At 54.1% G+C, this 20,402-nt stretch overlaps 1 protein-coding gene across 1 annotated transcript; it reads right to left on the bottom strand.

Annotated features, from left to right (window-relative positions):
• Nucleotides 1-259: 259 nt before the first annotated feature.
• MAPK12 (mitogen-activated protein kinase 12) lies at nucleotides 260-15,894 on the bottom strand. Its single transcript, XM_074271999.1, has 12 exons — nucleotides 15,502-15,894; nucleotides 15,041-15,170; nucleotides 7,752-7,810; nucleotides 6,075-6,186; nucleotides 5,808-5,837; nucleotides 5,338-5,385; nucleotides 5,019-5,133; nucleotides 4,630-4,701; nucleotides 3,703-3,782; nucleotides 3,472-3,550; nucleotides 1,387-1,566; nucleotides 260-934 (listed from the first exon to the last, which is right to left on the bottom strand). Exons 1-11 carry the CDS (start codon nucleotides 15,624-15,626, stop codon nucleotides 1,493-1,495), a joined length of 924 nt encoding a protein of 307 aa, XP_074128100.1. The 5' UTR covers nucleotides 15,627-15,894; the 3' UTR covers nucleotides 260-934; nucleotides 1,387-1,492.
• Between the last annotated feature and the right edge of the window lie 4,508 nt (nucleotides 15,895-20,402).

The raw sequence follows: 20,402 nt of genomic DNA, 5'->3' as shown, positions 1-20,402 counted from the left end.
GCTCTAGGTTCTAAATTCCCAGGTCCGGCTCCCAGGAGCCCCATCCGAGGCTTCCCAATCCCTCTGGCTTTTAGAAGCGACTCATCCCGCCTCTCCAGGATGGGGGCCATTCTGCACGGCCACCCCAGCAGGAGACCTTCAGGGCCTTCCCAACACCCTGGCCCCTTCCATCATTGGGCTGAAACGACGACACATTATGGGGGGGGGGGTAAAAGCGAGACCCTCCCTCCCCTCAAAGCTCAGGAAGTTACAAAACAGCTCATGGTCCTCGAGGTGGCTCGCCGGGAGTGTTTATTTACATATGGGGGTGAAGAGGGAGGTTGTCCCTGAGTCACAACTGCCCCACCACAGCCCCTGCGGAGTCCCTCCCAGCTTGAGCTCCACAGGCATCTGGGAGGGCAGAAGGCGAAAGAAGAGGAGAAGGTGCCTGGAAGTGCAAGCTTTCCCGGCCATGGTGCAGGGCAGCGGTCACCGGCAGCGGCCCAACATCTGGGGAGGGGTCCAAGGCTTCTGCTGGGGAGTTTGGGCCAACGAGGGGCCGCAGGGCAGCAGGGCTTCTTCCAAAATCAACTGGGGAGCCCCACGCGCTCCTCCCCTTCCTGATGAGTGATCCCCTCTCCTAACAGACGCTCTGCCTCGCAAAAGGGCCTGGGAGATTCTAGTCCAGAGGGAAGGACCCAGCTCATCCCAAGAGTCCCTGCCCCCATCCTCAAGTCCTTGCCAAGGTCATTGCCAGCTGAGTGTCCAGAGGCCTCCCAGCAGTCACTCCCTGCTGCCCCCTGCCGCACCCTAAACTACATGTCACCGTGAGAGTCCTCACTGGCCTGTAGGTGAGGGACCCCGCCTTCCGTCTCCACCTGGGGTCACAGGGATGTCTCCTTTGAGTCCAGAAGCCGAGGAGGCTTAAAGCTGAGGACTTCTTTGTATGTGACTCCTGGACAAGCAGAGAGAGGAGGGATGGAGGGAAGGAAGGAGAGGAGGAGGGGAGAGGGGAGGGAAGGAAGGAAGGAAGGAGGGAAGGAAAGGAGAGAGAGAAAGTGAAGGGGGGAGGAAGAAAGGAAAGGAGGGAGAAGGAGGGAGGGAAGAAGGAAGGAAGGAAGGAAGGAAGGAGGAGGAGGGAGGGAGGGAGGAAGAAAGGAAGGGAGGAAGGAAAGGAGGAAGGGAGGGAGAGAGGGAGGGAAGGAAGGGAGAGAAAGAAAGGGAGGGAGGAAAGATGTCAGACAGAGGAAGAGATGGATTTCCGGTGAGAATAGGGTGACAGGGAAGGCAGAAAGGTGGGCAGGAAGAGCCAGGGGATGAGCTCCCTGGAGGCGGACCGTGGGCACTGCCCTGCCGCCAGCCCTCGGTCCGCCCTCTTCTCCATGCTGCTGCCAGGCTGGAACTCACGTTTCCACTCCTCCAGCGTCCGGTCCACATCATCAAAGGAGTCATCATAGAGCTGGGCCTGGGGCTCCTCCTCGGACTCGTGCACGGTCTCGAAGTAGGGGTGGGGTCAGCGCCTCCGCGGCCGTCCCGTCACTCGCTTCTCGGCGTCCAGCACCAGCATCTTCTCCAGCAGGTTCACAGCTGGGGGGATACAAGGGGGTGTGGGGAGGGGGGCAGAAAGAAGCATCGGGCCCCCGGGGTAGCACACCGACCTCCTGACCAAGGGCAAAAGCCAGGAAGCCCAAGCCGCCGTCCAGCCAGTAGGGGCAAAGGTCCAGCCCCGAAGATAACCAATGGAAACGGCTCATACAAAACAAGCATCCGATACCTCAGGAGCCTGTAACTCCCCCACACTAGATCTTACAGAAGTCACTTCAATCCCACCACTACAGGATGGGGGCCACTCCACATGGCCCGCTTTTCCCCCTCTCCAAGCCTTTGCTCTGGCTGTTCCCCCTGCCTGGAATGCCTTCCCTCCTCACTTCTCTCTCGTTTCCCTCAAACCCAAGCCAAGCCCCACCTTGGGCCAAAAAGACTTTTCCTAGTCCAGCTGCCCCCCCAGCCCCCTCAGTGCTGGAGCCTTCCATGGCAGTTATCTGATGATGGGATCCCCCAGTGCCAGGAAGACGGTCTCTGACTAAGAAATAGCTCCATGACCCAGGTGGAATCACTTGGCTGCCCTGAGGCGATTAGCAGGAGAGAAAGTGCTGCTCTGCATGGCTGCAAGGAGTCTCCTCCCTGGGGAGGTCCCTATGCCAGGGAAATCACAGGGCCAGGCCCTAGGCCTGTGCACCTAGTTATGTCCATTGGAATGGAATCTTCTTGAGGGCGGGAGCCATGATTTTGTCTTTCTTTGTAGCACAGTGCCCCCCACACAGTAGGCACTTAATGCCCTGCACACAGTAGGCACTTAATTAGTGCCCCCCCACACAGTAGGCACTTAATTAGTGCCCTGCACACAGTAGGCACTTAATTAATGCCTCACACACAGTAGGCACTTAATTAGTGCCCTGCACACAGTAGGCACTTAATTAATGCCTCGCACACAGTAGGCACTTAATTAGTGCTTGCTGATTGATGTTACAAAATCTGGGGTTATTATGCCCAAAAGGCCATCAAACTATGTGTATCCTTGGATCCAACAGTGTCTCTACTGAGTCTGTAACCCAAAGAGATCATAGAAAAGGGGAAAAATGTCTATGGCAGCCCTTTTGTGGTGGCCAGAAACTGGAAACTGAGTGGATGCCCAACAATGAGGGAACGGCTGAATAAATTGTGGTCTATGAATGTTAGGGAATATTATTGCTCTGTAAGAAATGAGCAGCAGGATGAGTTCAGAGAGGCCTGGAGAGACTCACAGGAACTGATGCTGAGGGAAACGAGCAGAACCAGATTATTGTACACGGTAACAGCAAGATTGTACACTGATCACTTCTGCTGGGCGTGGCACAAGGGGGTGCTTCAGACCGCTCCGATGTCTGGTGATGGAGAGAGCATCTGCACCCAGAGGGAGGACTGCGGGGACTGAGTGTGGATCACAACCTACTGTTGTCACCTTTTTGTTGTTGTTGTTGTTTGCTTGTTTTTCTTTCCTTTCTTCCCTTTTTGATCAGATTTTTCTTGGGCAGCACAATCATTGTGGAAATAGGTTTAGAAGAATGGCAGCTATTTAACCTTTACTAGATTACTTGCTGTCTAAGGGAGGGTGAAAGGGGAAGGAGGGAGAAAAATACGGAGCACAAGGTTTTGCAGGGGTGCATGTTGACAACTATCTTTGTGTGTATTTTTTTTTAATTAAAGCTTCTCTATTTTTAAAACACACGCACGGGCAGTTTTCCATCATTCAGAACCTTGTGTTCCAATTTTCCTTCTGTCCCTCACCCCCTTTCCTAGAGGGCAAGTCATCCAATATATGGTAGGAGCACAGGTTAAGCCCAATATATTTGTGTGTATTTTGAAAAAATAAAAAGCTATTAAAGAAATCAGGAGTTATTTTTACAAAATCACAGACGCTAGAAAGCCCTGGCTGCTGGCAGCCTTCCTCACCCAAGGGGGTCGCGTTCTTCAGGACGGAAGCAAAGTCCTTCTTCTCCAGCTCGGGGAGGCTCTCCATGTAGTTCTTCGCCTGCGTGAAACGAGCCTCGGCCCAAGGGCCGTGTCCCTTCAGGGTGGAAGCTCTCCAGGCCCAGGGCTCCTGAATCCAGCTCCATTGGGCCAGCTCTGGGCCGGGCTGCTGGGAAGCCCCCGGCTCCCCCAGCCATCCCCCAGGATACTCACGTCCTGACTCTGGAGCCGCTGCACGAACTCCGGGGGGGGCGTCCCGGTCACCTTCATGATCTCCATCAGCTGATCCAGGTCTGCCCAGGCAGGGCCACGTCAAGGAGGGGCAGCTCTCAATTAGGCCCGGTCCACCCCCCACAACCGGCTCGGAGCCCCAGCAGAGCGCAGGGCCCGGCTAAGGCCGCCCAGGGCCAGAGCTTGAGAATCAGGAGCCCCCCTCCCTCGGGTGTATCCCCTCTTCTATTTCTTTTTTTTTTTTTTTTTTTCCCCTGAGGCTGGGGTTAAGTGACTTGCCCAGGGTCACACACCTAGGAAGTGTTAAGTGTCTGAGACCAAATTTGAACCCGGTCCTCCTGAATTCAGGGCTGGTGCTCTCTCCACTGCGCCCCCTAGCGGCCTCTCCCCTCTTCTATTTCATCTGATCCTGAGGGTGAGTCTGGGGGCTGGCCACGCCTGGGAAAAAGCCTCTCAGTGTGGAAAGCCCCTCCTCCAGGCAGACACCTTTTTTCTTAGGGAGTTCAATCAGTTACCCAGGAAGGGGCTTCTAACCTGGGTCTTCCTGAGTTCAAGCTCACTACCATGCCCTGGTTCTTCAGCCCTCATTTGGCTTATACTTAAAAACAATTATTTAGTGGCTAGAGCACTGGCTCTGAGTCAGGAGGACCTGAGTTCAAATGTGTCTCAGACACTTAACACTTCCTGGCTGTGTGACCCTGGGCAAGTCACTTAACTCCAGCCTCAGAACAAAACAAAACAAAACAAAACAAAAAAAAACAAGCCCAGTTATTCAGGGATGACCCATTGGGTCTGGGTGCCCACCGGGGGAGCTTCTCGGCTACTCTGAATTTTTCATGCCCACTGAGAGCTGCCTCTGACTGTCCCCCCTTCTGTCCCGCCCCCCTTCCCCACAGCCCCGGAGGATACGGTCACTCCCTTTGAAAAGGATCTTGCCGGTGATCATCTCAGCCATGATGCAGCCCACAGACCAGATATCCACTGAAACAGAGCCCGGCCCAGTGATGTCAGGCTGGCAGGAGAGGAAGAGCAGGGCTCCTGCCCACCCTGCTCCTTGGCACTCGGGGACTTTTTTTCTCTGGGAAATCTGTCCTGATTACAGCCTCTCAACCCTTCCCTCCCCCAGGTTCCACCTCCCTCCCCACTCAATCCACAGTCCACCCTCCAGGCTCAACTTAAAGGTCACCTCCTACAGGAAGTCTGCCCTGGTTTAGGGGCAGCCCAGGGCTCCCCGAAGTCAGGGGCTGATGCAGCCAGAAGCCCCCTCCCTGCCCCCCTCCCCAGAGCAGCTCTGCTACCTGTCTGTGTGTAACGCATCCAGTTCAGGATGACCTCGGGCGCCCTGTACCACCTGGTCACCACATAGCCGGTCATCTCACTGTCCGCCTGTCTGGCCAGACCGAAGTCCAGGATCTGCAGGACAGAGACGCAAAGGAGTGAGGGTGACCGTCCCCAGCCCAGAGGTTTCCACAGCTGGAAAGGTGCCTCCCCTCACGGGCTCGTCTCCGTGGGCGCCTGTTAGTCCCCCAGGCAGAAGGCCTTTCCCCACTGCACCAGTCTTGGGGGGCTCTCCCCCGCCCCTGTTTCCAGCCCCCCCAGCCCCGCTGCGTCCCTCACCTTCAGTTCACAGTCCTCGTTCACAGCCAGGTTGCCGGGTTTAAGATCCTGTGGAAGGAAAAGCTAGCTGCCGTCCCATCATCCCCCGTGCCAGAGCCTGGGTTGCCCCCCACTATTCAGAAGGCCCCAATCCCACCAGCCTTTTCCAGCCTCATCTCCCCAGTCCCTTTGCCAGATGTTCCCTTTCCCTCAGCCTTCCGTATCCCTGGAAGCCCCAAAGGTGGCTCCCTGCTCACCTCCGCCCACGCTGAAGGTGGCAGCTGGGGTCTGGGGACAACGGCAGAAAGGAAAGATGGCTTACACTTCTTAGGGACTGAGGGATGACCTACGATGGGTGGGCTAACCACCGGCTCGGGGCGTCTGTTCGGGGGCCCCATCCCCCGAGCCATGGCCACCTGGAAGCCCGGCTGTGCCCACAGCCCGCCGGGCCATCCTCTCCCCCAAACCAGCCACAGGAGGCGGTGACTCACCCTGTGGACGATGCCGGCAGCATGGATGTACTACAGGAGAGAGAGGCGGGCGGTCAGTGGTTTCTGGGAGCCCAGCCCTCCCCAGAGCGCCCCAGACCCCTCCTCCCTTCCCGGGGCCCCCACTGGTGACCTGCCCCCTGCTCTCCCCGGGGCCCGCGGCACTGCCCCTGCCAGCCGAGGCGGGCGTGAGCGGGCTCCGTGGAGCATGAGCCTGGGGGCCTGCGGGGGGCTGGCGCAGGAGCCCTCCTCGTGTCCTCGGGGACAGACCTTGAGACCCCGGAGGATCTGGTACACCAGGAACTGGATCCGGTCGTCACTGAGCTTTTCGTGCTTCATCAGCTTGCCCAGGTCTGTGCCCATGAAGGGCATGACGAGGTAGCTGCGGGGAGAAAGGCCCGGTCACCTCCCCACGCCGGGCGGGCAGGGACGGGCCGCTGGTGCCGTCAGGCAGGTGACAATCCTGAGAAACACTTCCACAGCTCTCCCCACAACCACCCAGGCCAGACAGAGAACGAGGGCGGACAAGGGGCGTCCGCGCTCAGCCGGACAGGAGGAAGGGGAGGGCCGGGGCGGGCAGGGGCTGCTCTTCCCTGACTCATTTTTCTTACAGATTATCCTCAACAATCAAGGAAGCTCCCCCTCCCCTGAGACAGGAGGAGGATAAGGTTCCAAACTGGGTGGGCCTGGGACGCCAGCCTGGAGCAGCCCGGCTGTTTGGGATCCTGAGGGGATAGGGAGAAATGGAGTAATCCGGTTATTTCTGTGCCTTGCGGGGCTCTCATGGAAGCTAACCCGAGCCTCTTTACCCCTAGGAGAATGGAGACGGTTTACTCGCTTGGGGACCATTTCAGGGGCGGTCTCTGTCTCTAAAGGGCTTCTGCCTGCCACAGAGCTCGGGAACCAGAAGGGGCAGCCGCCAGTCCCTTGGTTCCGCCAGAGCCCATCAGACCACGAGCTCTCAGGGGCAAGGCCGGTACCCCTCTTCACCTTCAGCCTGGGATGAATGCAGTAGGTGTTTAATAAATGCAGAATTCCAAGGAAGTGACCTGAGAGCTCTCACAGATGCAGGGCAAAGGAGAGAAAGGGAAGAAGTTCTGAAGTCTCAGGTCTAGGGGCCCGGGAGGATGGCGAGAAGGTCCTCAGTAAAGTCAGAAGTAACAGGATTTGGGGCGCCGGGGAGGGCGTGACCTGGACTTTGGGCAGAGCCGGCGGAGGCGGCCCCCAGCACTTGGAGTGCTTGCAGAGAGGAGGCTGATGGGCCAGGGCAGGGCCAAGGATCAAAGTCCGGGGAGCCCGGAGTCCAGTCCAGCCCCAGAGATCGGGGGGCACTGAGGAAGCGGAGGCAGCCAGGGCGGCGCCCCCAGAAGCCAAGCCCAGCAGGAGCCAGGCCCCCGCGGTCCAGCTCCTTTCCCCTGCCCTCCCTCGCCAAGCCCTGGCCGGCAAAGGTTACCACGGCTCCGGTTACATTCCGCCCCCCCCCCCCCCCATGTCCAAGGTTATATTTCACACTCTCTGCTGGTCGTGAACCAGCCGGGCTCGGGGTCACCCCGTTGGGCCCCGAGAGCAGGAGATGACCTCAGTGGGGGCGGAGTAGGGGGCAGCTCCCAGGAGGAGGCGAGCTCTGCCCCCTAACTGTCCCCCCTGGCTCCTGGGTCTGGGGCAAAGGTTGTCAGCCAGGGATCGGCTTGGGGTTGAGGAGGGGCCGGACAGCAGGGCTGGGGGCAGGGGGACAGACCCCGGGGACCCTCTCGGCTCAGTCGGCCCCTTTGGCTACCCACAGTCTGGCCGGAGAAGGTGGGAGAGGCTGGGCTCCCTCTGCCCAGCCCCAGCCCAGGTTTTAGCGTTTAGGGCCGCCCCTCCCGTCCCTCCTAGACTGGCAGATCTCCCAGTGCAGGTGCCGCCCCCCCAAGAGCCATCCCCTCCCCCTGACCCACTGCCACTCACAAGTCTGTGAAGTCATCCAGGGTGTCATCTGGGGTGAAGACGTCCAGGAGGCCGATCACCTGGGGAGACAGAACCGCCTGAGAGGCCGCAGGACGGCCGCCCTTGCTACGGGCCTCGGGGCGCTGGGAGGAAGGAGGCATTGTGAAACCCATTCTACAGACACTGGAACTGAGGCAGAGAGGGTCAGTGACCCCGAGCCCTGCTGCTAAGTGTCTGCAGCCTAGTTTGGACTCGGTCTTGCTCCATGCTTTGCCTGGTAACAGGTGGGAGGTGGGGAACACGGGCCTTGGTTCCTACGGTCAAGGCTCACTTTTCCTTGACTTGCCAGAGACCTGAGGCTTCTCCATCTGCCCTCTTGGGCTGCCAGGGAGCTGGGGGTGCTCTTGGGGAGCAGATGGATCCTCAGACCAATCCGGACCTTTGGATGATCCGCTGGCCTGAAGATGTCCTGCTCCTGAAAAACCAGCCCCTGAGCCCCGGGGGCTGATGCAGTGTGGTGCCCACCTACACCCCCAACTCTAGCTCCCTCTGAGGGATTGTGTATATGTGCACAGGGAGGGGGCACAGAAATAGGTCCCCCAATTCCATCACCCTCTGGGGGGTTCCCATGTGGTCTGGGGGGGTGTATATGTGTGGGGGGGCACAGAAATAGATGGCTGTGGGGAGACTGTCAAGAAGGGTAAGATGAAGCAGGGTCAGCCACGTCTCTCCGACCTCCCTGTCCCGGCCCTGGCAGAGGCAGCCCCAAACATGTCTCCCCCAGCATCCGCTCAGCCCCTAATCCAGGCGCCCGCTCCAGCTGTCTCCTTGGCCCAGCAGGCCGCCCCACCCCCCTATTGTCTTCCGAGCCTCCCTCAGCCCAGCTCCTGGATCTCCCAAGTCCCCCCCCCCCCAGGCTATTTTCAGCCTGGTGACAGAGCAGGCCAGGACCTTGTGGGAGTGCTCTCCCTCCCTGCTCCCCGACCAGGCCACTGACCAGGCCCCAAAGAGCCTTCCCAGGGAAGTCAGAGAGCCCCAGAAGCTAGTCCCTTGGACCTGGAGCCGCCCCCCCTCGGTCAGGGGACACCCCTTGGAGCTGGGCTTGGGGCCCCCTTTCCTCTCCCCCTCCCCCAGGATTCTATCAGCCTGCCCTGGGATCCCCAAATCTCTGAGCAGGAAGGGTCCGACCCCAACTGGACAAGGAGCCTGCCATCTCTGACCTTGAGGCCCCCTGTAACCAGCTCCCATAATGGAGAACACACAGCCCTTTCCACAGCCGGACAGCTGTTGTGCCATCCCAGCCTCCATGGCTCCTGGTTCTGCCCCTGGGGCTGAACCCCCTTCCCCACGACTGCCTTCCCCTCCCGGCTCCTCGGGCCCCCTGCCTGCCCTCCTCCAACCCGGGGCCAGATCCGGTTGTGTATTGTGACTTTTCCCAGCTAACCCATGACCCTGGCTGATGCCTAGAGAGAGCCAGCTCCACTGACTGCTGGGGACACTGGCCCCAAAGGTGGGCGATGGGCCCTGGTGCGGGGGCCCGGGGAGGCTCCGGGTGCCCTCGCTCAGGAGCCGGAGTGTCTCACAGAAGAGCAGGGAGGCAGCACCCGGAGCCCAAGGCCTCTGAGGATCAGCTTAGGAGCTGGAGAGCACGTGGGGCCGTGATCTGAAGGGCTGAGTGGGGAGAGTGGGCTCCCTGCCCCTGGGAGTCTTCAAGCAGAGACTGGAGGATTACCGTCAAAGACAAGGGGATTCCTTCTTGGAGTCCCCTTTTAGCCTCTGCAGGGCAGCGGGGGGCCCCATAATGCTTAGAGCGCAGGGCCTAGAGTCAGGACAATGCATCTGTCTGAGTGCTCAGACGCTTCCTGCTTGTATGACTCTGGGCAAGCGCTTATTCCCATGAGCCTCAGTTTCCTCATCTGTAAAGGAGCCCCTAGCTCCCGCTCCTAGCGCCCTGCCTCTCCAGGACGGGGCCTGGTCCGCAGCCCAGAGGGCCCCTGAGGGCACAGCAGGACTTTCCTGTTCATTGATTGAATTGCGGCAAGTCCCGGCCTGGTCTGAGGGAGCTGAAATCAGACCAAACATCTCTGAAACATTAGCTCACCTCGTTATTTGGGCACATGCCGTCCTTGCCCTGGCTCACATGCCGGACCCGGCCAATGCCAAGCCGGCGGGCAGTGCCGGCCAGTGTCTGCCTGAGGCCGGTGCTAGGGGCGGGGTGACCACCCCTATTCCCAGGGCTGGGAAAGAGGCCCAGCCACAGGCAGGGGCCTCCAAATGAGCAGCAGCCAACAAGGACTGGCTCCCCAGCGTCTGCACAACGAGACAGGGAACTCACAGCTCTCCAATTACTGGAAATCGTCCAAAAACTTCATTTTACAGATGGGGAAACTGAGGCCCTGGAGGTGCCCGGGGTTACATGAGGCAGTCAATGGCTCCTCCAGCTGAGCTCCCCAAGGGATCCCCAGCATGGACAGGCTGGGTCTGGGGGAAGGAGTCAAGGGCCAAGGGCTGAGCATCCTGGGATGAGCCAAAACAGAGAAAAAGATTAATGCTTCAAAAACGTAAAGAAAAAAGCCAGGTGTAGAGATTCCAAGACTTAAAGGGATTCCCCACTCCGGGGGTTTAACCCCAAGCTGGAGCTTCAGAAGGCTTCCTTAAAGGAAGTTTTGGGGTTCTGAGGGGCGGAGGTGAGGGGAAGCCGAGGCAGACGGGGAGAAAAGCCTGGGCAAAGGCCCAGAGGTGGGAGATGACACAGCACGTAAGCCAGAAATCTGAAAAATAGAACGCTGTGTGATGAGCTGGGCTCTCCCTCTGCCTCTCCTACTTGTTTCTCTCTCCCTACCCCTCTCCCTGCCTCTCAGACACCCCGCCACACTACAGGAAGACTTAGGGACATGTGGCTCCTCTGGCTTGTCATCAGGGCCCCCAGCGCACTCATTTCTCTGCTATCTTTGATCCCCGAGATTGCTGATGGGCAGGGAAGTCAAGACAGGTCTCTGTGGTCCTGACTCTCCCCATGCAGGTCCCAAAGTCCCAAAAGCCTACACAAAGTTTCAGCTAGCACACAGACCAAATCACTTCTCCCTGACCCTCAACTTGTTCACCTGAGAAATGGGCTAATCCTGCTTGAATTACTTCCTCCCAGGAGAGATGGCTGTGAGGAAAGTTTGTATTTATCTGTGATCATCTAGTTTTCCTCAATAGAATGTAAAAGTCCTACATGAACTGATGCTAAGTGAAGTGAGTAGAACCAAGAGCACATTGCATACAACAACAAGATCACGTGATGGTCAAGTGTGATAGACGTGTCAACAATGAGGTGATTCCAGGCAATTCTGAAGGACTCCGGATGGAGAGAGCCATCTGCACCCAAAGAGAGGACTGCGGGGACTGAGTGTGGATCCCAGCGTGATACTTTCATCTTTTATGTTGTTGTTGTTGTTATTTGTTTGCTTGTTTTTTTTCTTTCTCATTTTTTTCCCTTTTCTTGTGCAGCATGATGAATATGGAAATATATTTAGAAGAACTGCACATGTTCAATCTATATTGGATTACTTGCTATCTAAGGGAGGGGAGAGAAATATTTGAACACAAGGTTTTGTAAAGGTAGATGCAGAAAATTGTCTTTGTGTGTATTTTGAAAAATAAAAGGCTATTATAAAAATGTTTTAATTTTTAAAATTAAGAATGCAAAAGTCAGTGGAGGACTCATTGTTTCTCCTGGATCTGGCACAAAGTAGGTGCTTCATAAATGCTTACAGATTGATGTGTAAGTCTCCAAATAAGCCATGGAGTGGTGAGAGCTATTACACTGTTGTGAATTTTATTCCACAAAATGTCAGAATTCAAGAACTGCAGCTGGTGAGCACCTCAGGGGGCAGCTAGTTCAAACTCCCTCTGAATGGAAGAATTCCTTAAGGAGTCTCTGATTGAACACTTCTAGGGACTGAGAACTCACTACAGAGGACTCACTGAAGAAGGAGAACTCACTACAGAGGGAAAACTCACTGTGGGAGAACTCACTACAGATGGAGAACTCAATACAGAAAAAAAACTCACTATCAAAGGAGAACTCACTACAGATGGAGAACTTACTACAGAAGAAAAAGATATAGGAGAACTCACCACAGATAGAGAACTCACTATAGAAGGAGAACTCACTACAGAAGAACTGTATAGTTGATGGAGAACTCACTACAGATGGAGAACTCAATACAGAAGAAAAAGATAAAGAAGGAGAACTCCCCACAGACAGAGAACTCACTATTGAAGGAGAACTCACTACAGAAGAACTGTATAGTTGATGGAGAACTCACTACAGATGGAGAACTCAATACAGAAAAAAAACTCACTATCAAAGGAGAACTCACTACAGATGGAGAACTTACTACAGAAGAAAAAGATATAGAAGGAGAACTCACCACAGATAGAGAACTCACTATAGAAGGAGAACTCACTACAGAAGAACTGTATAGTTGATGGAGAACTCACTACAGATGGAGAACTCATTTCAGGAGAGCTCACTACAGATGGAGAACTCAATACAGAAGAAAAACTCACTATCGAAGGAGAACTCACTACAGAAAAACTCACTATAGTCACGGAACTCACTACAGATGGAGAACTTACTACAGAAGAAAAAGATAATAGAAGGAGAACTCACCACAGACAGAGAACTCACTATTGAAGGAGAACTCACTACAGAAGAACGTATAGTTGATGGAGAACTCACTACAGATGGAGAACTCACTTCAGGAGAGCTCACTACAGATGGAGAACTCACTTCAGGAGAGCTCACTACAGATGGAGAACTCAATACAGAAGAAAAACTCACTATAGTCACGGAACTCACTATAGATGGAGAACTTACTACAGAAGAAAAAGATATAGAAGGAGAACTCACCACAGACAGAGAAGACACTATAGAAGGAGAACTCACTACAGAAGAACTCTATAGTGGAAGAACTCACTACAGATGGAGAACTCACTACAGATGGAGAACTCACTATAGAAGAACTGTATAGTTGAAGAACTCACTACAGATGGAGAACTCACTTCAGGAGAACTCAATACAGAAGAAAAACTCACTACAGAAGGAGAACTCACTACAGAAAACCTCACTATAGTCACGGAACTCACTACAGGTGAGAATTCACTATAGTTGCAGAACCCACTAGAGAAGGAGAACTCACTATAGTTGCAGAACAGATGGAGAACTCACTTCAGGAGAGCTCATCACAGAGGGAGAGCTTAAGCTACAGACAGCTTGAAATGTAAGGAAAGTCATATTGCTTTCTCTGCTGCTCCTGTTCTGCCCCGTGGGGTCCAGCGGAAGGATGCAAATCCCTGTCACATGGATACCTGAAGACAGCTTCATGTCCTACACCCCTCCTCCCTCCCAAGTCTTCTCTTCTTAAAGCAGCAAGTGGATGGAGCACTGTGTCTGGATTTAGGAAGACCTAAACTGAAAACTGACCTCAGATGCTAGCTGTGTGACCCTGAACAAACCACTTAATGTCTGTTTGCCTCAGTTTCCTCAACTGTAAAATGGGGATAACAATACCTACCTTGAAAAGTGATTGTGTCAAATGAGGAAATGTGTGGAAAGCGCTTAGCACATAGTAGGCATTATGTAAATGCTTATTCCTCTCCCATCCTTTCTCATGGTTAAATATTCCTCATTTCTTCAGCAAAGGATGATTGCCCATTCCTTTGGCTTCCTAAGTTATCCTGTCTTGTTAATGGATCAATCTGGACCAGACACATACTCCAGATGATAAAATAGGTCCAGAAAGGGTAAATCGCTTGGCTGAGGTCGCACTGTATTAGTCCATCATGGGGCATCCTCTGTCCAGCTGCAGGCAGATCTGGGAACCATTGTCTCCCAGAGCCAAGCTTCCTGCCTCCAGAAATGGGCAGAGGGGAGTGGAGGGTGAGAGGGCAGAGCAGAGAAACAAGATCAGACTTCAGAGATGTCCTCTCCCCTGTTGCCCTTTCCCCCTCCCCCACAAGTTTTTTTTTTCTGCTCCATCCCTTCTTTTCCACAACCCCCAATCTGGATTCCATCATTCTGGGCTAACCTGGACCAACAGAACAGCATCCTTGCTGATCCCCTATTTCTACACTCTCCTCCCTCCTTCATATTTGCTGCCACAATAATCTGAGACCCTGAGACCCTCTCCAGAGACCGAATGATATTCAGCTCCTTAACTCCGGCCTCGATTTCCAACCTTGGCTCACACTATTGCCTTTACATTTATACTGAAAGATAATACAGTTGTGTATAAGATGTGTCCCCTTGGAGCCTCAGTTTCCCCATCTGAACAATGGAGATGACACCCTGATTTTCATGTCACTGAGTGGTTGTGAGGGTCAATTGATAATAATAATAACAATGAGCATTTTATTGCACTCTAAAGTTGCTTTCATCTGGCCATCACAACTCTATGAGGTAGCTTCTATCATTCTCTGCAGCAAAATGGTGCAAAGGACAGAGCTTGGAATCTGGAGGATCTGAGTTCAAATGTAGTCACAGATACATACCAGCTGGGTAGCTCTGGGCAAGTCGATTAACCTGTCTGCCTCAGTTTCCTCAACTGTAGAATGGGGATAATAATAACATTGACCTCCCAGGGCTATGATCTGTAGAGTGTTTAGCACACTGCCTGGCACATAGTAGGGGATTAAAATCCTTGTTCCCTTCTCCTGTATTTTACAGATGAGTAAACTGGGTCTGAAGTAGAATCAGTTACTTGTTCAAGAAGTGTGTAAAGTATTTTATAAATTTATAAATAAAGTATTTATAAATAAATAAAGGTCCCAGGGCACCTTCTGGGGACTGGGAGGCATTCAAAGTCTCTGGGTCTCAGACAGGGCAGAGTTTGCCATCATTATATATGGGATCCATATTCCTGAAGCCCAGTAGCGGCTGGACTTAAAGGCTGGAAAGGCCAGCCGGGAAGATCTGGGGATAGAGGAAAGGGGGGACGGGCTCTCCCCTTTCCCCCACTGTTACTTGTACCCTAAAAACAGTTCCAGCCTGTTGGTTCTGCTCGGCTCTCCAAACCACACTGAAGGCTAAATGACAAGGGAAGGGCTGGCCTCCGACTTCCCGGATAATGTGTCATCCGGGATAAAGGAGGAGGAAAGGATTTAGGGGGGGGGACTTCTCCCCCAGTCCTATGCTGCCTCCAAAATGGGGGGGCAGCGCCTGCCCGTCTTTCCCGTGAGCCTGTCTGTGTCGGAGGGAAGACCCCCGGGGGGGCCCACCCCGGGAAGCTGGCGAGCGGGTAGTGGCAGGGCTCACTCACGTTCTCGTGCCGCATGTGTTTGAGCAGCCGCAGCTCCCGGTACGCGCGCTTGGCGAACAGCTCCGACTGGAAGGGACGGTACAGCTTCTTGATGGCCACCTTGGTGCCGGTCCTGCTGTCAATGGCCGAGCTAGGGGCCCGACAGCAGAGACTCAACCAGCCCCGCCGGGGAGGCGGACGAGAGCCGGGACCAGCCGCCTCCCTCCCCCTAGGAAGTGTGGGGAGCCCGGAGCCGGGAAGTGGGGTCCCCGCGTCTCCTCTAACGCACCTGCGCTTGCTGCCGTCCCTCCCGGGGGCTCGGGGGCACCTCCCGCGGCCGCCTCCGGGCCCGGCGAGATCCGGGCCCTCCTGGGCGGGGGGCCCGTGAAGGAGAGGGCCCCGTCCCAGCACCCCCTTCCCGGCCCCTCGGCCCCGACCGCGCTCTTCCCGCCGACTCCCCCCCGTCCGTGCCCCCCACTCACCACACGGCCCCGTAAGCCCCCGAGCCCACGGGCTGCAGGTCCCGGTAGAGTTCCCGCACCTCCCACGCAGTCTTAGTGACCTCTTGCCGGTAAAAGCCCTTCCGGGGGGGCGGAGGGGAGCTCATGGCGGCCGGAGGGGCGCGGCGGAGGTCACGGGCCCCCTGCGCTCACACGCACTCACCCTCACTTTCGGCCACACGCGCGCGCAGGCACGCACACACAAACTCTACTCCCGGGCCGACCGGGGATTCCCCTGCCCCGGGGAGGCGACAGCCTGAGGCTGCCCCTCCCTGCGCCCCCGAAAGGAAGGGGCCGCTTCCCCACGTCCCGGGCTCCCTTCTCTAGGAGCCCCCGCCCCGCTGGTCTCGTCCGAGTCTCTTATCTCTCGCCCTTTATCTGCTTTCCTTTTGATTCGCGGTCTGGTACTTTCTCTTTCTTTCTGTCCCTCAGCTCCGGAGCTTTCTCTCAGTCTCTTCCTCCTCCTCCTCCTCCTTCCCGGTCTCCGACTCTCTTTGTGTCCCTTTCCCCCTCAGACGCGGGGCTCGGAGGATCCTCCGGCAGTGGGGCCCCACGTGACCCCGATCCTTCTTCCTCTTCCCCTGGGAAACTTCCCCAACTACCTGCTGAAGGGGGGGGGCAGCAGGGAGGCGCCCTTCTCCATTCCCTCCCCGCCCCCCCTCCCTTTCCCGTCCCCTCCTCTCTTTTCCCTTTCCTTCCCTTTCTAGCCCTGCCCTGGCATCCGTTCCCAAGGGGACTAGGGTGGGGGTGGGGAGGAAGCGCAGCCCAAGTCTCTGGAGCTCTACGTGACAACATCCTCCTCTGCCTCCCTCACCAGAAACCCGCCAAGTAGTTACCCCCATTATATTAGGTAGGGAAATCGAGGCTGGCCGGGGTGGGGGTGGGGCTGAGGGAGGGCCTTATCGGAACTCAGCCATCCACAAGTGGTCTCTTTCCAGGAGGAAAGAGCTTTGCTCCCCCTCTAGTGCAGCTCTGACCCAAACAGCCCCGGACAGTCCCAAACTGGCTGTGAAATCTAAGGCTGCCGCAACCTACAGCTCTAGAGCCTGTCACACCCCTCCCTTCAGTTAAAGCCTCCGGGCTGCTGCAGATGCTCTGGGGGCTTTCGTGGGGATCTGTGCCCTTTCTCTCTGACTCCTCCTTCCTGGCCTGCTGGGTCTCAGGGAGCTTCTCCCCCTTCCAGGTGCTCGCAGGGGGCGTCATCTCCACTCAGGTAATCTCGCTGCCACGGGTCTGACTTTCACTTCCGCTTAATGTCTCTTACATCTCTGTTCTCGGGCCCGATACTCCCTGAGCTCCAGCCTTGCTTTACCAGCTACCTGCTGCTATCGTTTCCAGCGGACAAATCCCAGTCCCAGTCCCAGGTCTCACCTGTCATCTCCTTTGGACCTCAGTAGTCTATCTCCACCTTTCTGAAATACGCAGGGGTCTGATCCAGGCCATCATCCAGCTCTTCTAGCCAGGTTGGACCAGCTAGGGAGAGCTGCTTGCTAAATTTTAGGTTAGGGTCAATGATTTTAGAAAATGCTTATGTCAGTAATTTTCACAGGCCAGCCTAGGGCCGAAAGGCAGGCAACATGTCCCCTACAAAGAGATCTTGGAGGACATGGGAGGAAGAAAGAGGAGGAGGAGGAGGAGGAGGAGGAGGAGGAGGAGGAGGAGGAGGAGGAGGAGGAGGAGGAGGAGGAGGAGGAGGAGGAGAAGGAGGAGGAGGAGGAGGAGGAGGAGGAGGAGGAGGAGGAGGAGGAAGAGGAGGAGGAAGAGGAGGAGAAAGAGGAGGAGGAGGAAGAGGAGGAGGAGGAGGAGGAGGAGGAAGAGGAGGAGGAGGAGGAGGAAGAGGAGGAGGAAGAGGAGGAGGAAGAGGAGGAGGAGGAGGAGGAGGAAAAGGAGGAGGAGGAAGAGGAGGAGGAGGAAGAGGAGGAGGAGGAAGAAGAGGAGGAGGAGAAGGAGGAGAAGAAGAAGGAGGAGGAGGAGAAGAAGAAGGAGGAGGAGGAGAAGAAGGAGAAGGAGAAGAAGAAGAAGAAGAAGAAGAAGAAGAAGAAGAAGAAGAAGAAGAAGAAGAAGAAGAAGAAGAAGAAGAAGAAGAAGAAGAAGAAGAAGAAGAAGAAGAAGAAGAAGAAGAAGAAGAAGACCCTCTATACCATGCATCAAAGGTGCTTATTCATCCTCCAATTGAAGATTCTCAGTGATGGGTATCTCCCTCCTTCCTGATGCAGCACATTCCACTTTGGTGAGACAATCTTCTTTGTTAGAAAGGTTTGTCTTAATTCAAGGTAAAATCCTCCTCAACTCAAGCATCCACTTCCATACAACAGTCCTTTAAATACTTAGATACAACTATCATACCCCCCTGCTAAGCCATAGAGTGGATGTATTGAGTTCAATGAGACAGCCAGGTGGAGCTGTCCAGCAGGCAGCAGTTGGTGATTTGAGGGGAGGGGAGAGGAAGGGGAAGAGAGAGAAAGAAGGAGAGGGAGAAAGAGAGAAAGAGAAAAGGAGGAGGAGAAAGGAAGAAAGAAAGAAAGAAAGAAAGAAAGAAAGAAAGAAAGAAAGAAAGAAAGAAAGAAAGAAAGAAAGAAAGAAAGAAAGAAAGAAAGAAAGAAAGAAAGAAAGAAAGAAAGAAAGAAAGAAGAAAGAAAGAAAGAAAGAAGGAAGGAAGGAAGGAAGGAAGGAAGGAAGGAAGGAAGGAAGGAAGGAAGGAAAGAAAGAAAGAAAGAAAGAAAGAAAGAAAGAAAGAAAGAAAGAAAGAAAGAAAGAAAGAAAGAAAGAAAGAAAAAGAAAGAAGGAAGGAAGGAAAGAAGGAAGGAAAGAAGGAAGGAAAGAAAGAAAGAAAGAAAGAAAGAAAGAAAGAAAGAAAGAAAGAAAGAAAGAAAGAAAGAAAGAAAGAAAGAAAGAAAGAAAGAAAGAAAGAAAGAAAGAAAGAAAGAAAGAAAGAAAGGAAGGAAGGAAGGAAGGAAGGAAGGAAGGAAGGAAGGAAGGAAGGAAGGACAGAGGAAGGGAGGGAGGGAGGGAGGAAGGAAGGAAGGACAGAGGAAGGAAGGAAAGAAGGAAGGAAGGAAGGAAGGAAGGAAGGAAGGAAGGAAGGAAGGAAGGAAGGAAGAAAAAAAGAAAGAAAGAAAGAAAGAAAGAAAGAAAGAAAGAAAGAAAGAAAGAAAAGAAGGGAGGAAAAGAGAGAAAGAAAAGAAGGGAGGAAAAGAGAGAAAGAAAGAAAGAGAGAGGGAGGGAGAGAGAAAGGAAGAAAGAGAGAGAGGGAGGGAGAGAGAAAGGAAGGAAGGAAGGAAGAAAGAAAGAAAAAGAAAAGAAGGAAGAAAAAAGATAAAAGGAAGAAAGAAAGACAGAAAGGAAGAAAGGAAGGAAGAAAAAGAGGGAGGAAAAATTAATTGCAAATAATCACAGATGGAAGTTGCTGGAATTAATTGAGGATCATCTGCAGAGAGAAGCAAAATGAATCTATGAGAATTGAAATTGCCAAGGGAGAGTGGAGATAAGAGAAGACGACCCAGTTCAGAGCCCCAGGAGATTTTTACGTTTTAGGGTTTGTGGAAAAGCAATGATCTAGCAATGACATTTGAGAATGAAGCCTCAGATAAGCTTGTTTGTCATTAAATAAAGGAATAAACCAATCAGTTAATTAGGTGATCTAAGACTCTCCCCAAATTTGAACCTCTGTAGAGGCTACTCTTGATCTCTAAGTCACCAAGATTTAGAATCTGTCTTCCTTTAACTTGGCAAAAAGGAGACAGGGACATCTGAGATGGCTTCAAGTATCTGGAGGCAAATCCCAAGTATCAGGTGGAGGAGGAATTAGCTTGGTTCAGCTTGGCCCTAAAGGGCAAGATGAGGAGCAGTGGGTGAAAGTATCAGGGGCAAATGGTCTCAGGGTGTCCAGAGATAGCAAGGGAAGGGGGATGCTCTCACGGGAGTTCTTCAGGCAGGTAAAGAGAAGAGCACTGCTCTCAGGCAGGTCAGAGCCTTTCAGCTCTGATGTTTTGTGAACCCCAAGTCTCTTCTCCCTCACCCAGCCACAACCCTGGTTTGGCCCCCATCATCTCTTACCCAGACCATCAATTTCTCGCCTTGCTCCAGTTTTTACCTTCTCCAATCCATCTTCCATATCTGTAAAAATTATCTCGCTCGGGCACAATTCAGAGTGCATTACCCCTCTCCTGAAGAACCTTCAGCAAGTGGGTTCCCTCCCCTCCACCCAGGGGCCAGCACGGGGTTCCAGAATCCCCTGCCCTAATCCTCCCCTCTTCTGTTTCTGATTTACAAATTAGCCGGGGAAACTCCGAGCAGCTCATTCCCTCTATTTCTCCAGTAGTGTTTGGGGACCCATGAACTTGGGCAGCCAGAGGACTGAGGAAGGGAACTGGCTGGAAGAGCCAGTGTGACTGTGCCAGGCAGGTCCGGAGGGATGGTGTTCTCTACGGGTTTCTGTAAATTGCTGTGTCAGCCTGACATTCAAGGCTCTTCTTTGAAGCTCTCTTTATCTGCTGAGTCTGGCCCTTAGCCATGCTATGGAATCGATTCGATTTGTCTCTACAGCCTGCTCATCCTCACCCCGTTCCCTTACCTCCCTAAGGGATCCAAACCTTCAAAATTCAACCTTCAAATCTCCAAACACAGCTCAGCCCCCCCCCTCTCTCTCCTTCCTTCCTTCCTTCCCCCCTTCCTTACATCCTTCCTTCCTTCCTTCCTTCCTTCCATCCTTCCTTCCTTCCTTCCTTCCTTCCTTCCTTCCTTCCTTCCTTCCTTCCTTCCTTCCTTCCTTCCTTCCTTCCTTCCTTCCTTCCTTCCCTCTTTCTCTTTTGCTGAGGCAATTGGGATTAATTGACTTGCCTAGTGTCCCACAGATGTCTGAGACCAGATTTGAACTCAGGTCC

This window comes from Sminthopsis crassicaudata, chromosome 5, assembly GCF_048593235.1.
Source record: "Sminthopsis crassicaudata isolate SCR6 chromosome 5, ASM4859323v1, whole genome shotgun sequence".
In the NCBI taxonomy this organism is placed as follows: Eukaryota; Metazoa; Chordata; class Mammalia; order Dasyuromorphia; family Dasyuridae; genus Sminthopsis; species Sminthopsis crassicaudata.
The sequence above is the reverse complement of the archived record's forward strand: the minus strand, read 5'-3'. Positions and strand labels throughout refer to the sequence as shown.

Coding starts and splice junctions, on each gene's coding strand:
- MAPK12 (XM_074271999.1), bottom strand. CDS start 15,626: ATGAGCTCCCCTCCGCCCCCCCGGAAGGGCTTTTACCGGCAAGAGGTC. Junction 7,811..15,040: donor AACACATGCGGCACGAGAAC/GTGAGTGAGCCC, acceptor CTGTCTCCCCAG/GTGATCGGCCTCCTGGACGT. Junction 3,783..4,629: donor CCTTTTCAAAGGGAGTGACC/GTATCCTCCGGG, acceptor CTGCCTGGGCAG/ACCTGGATCAGCTGATGGAG.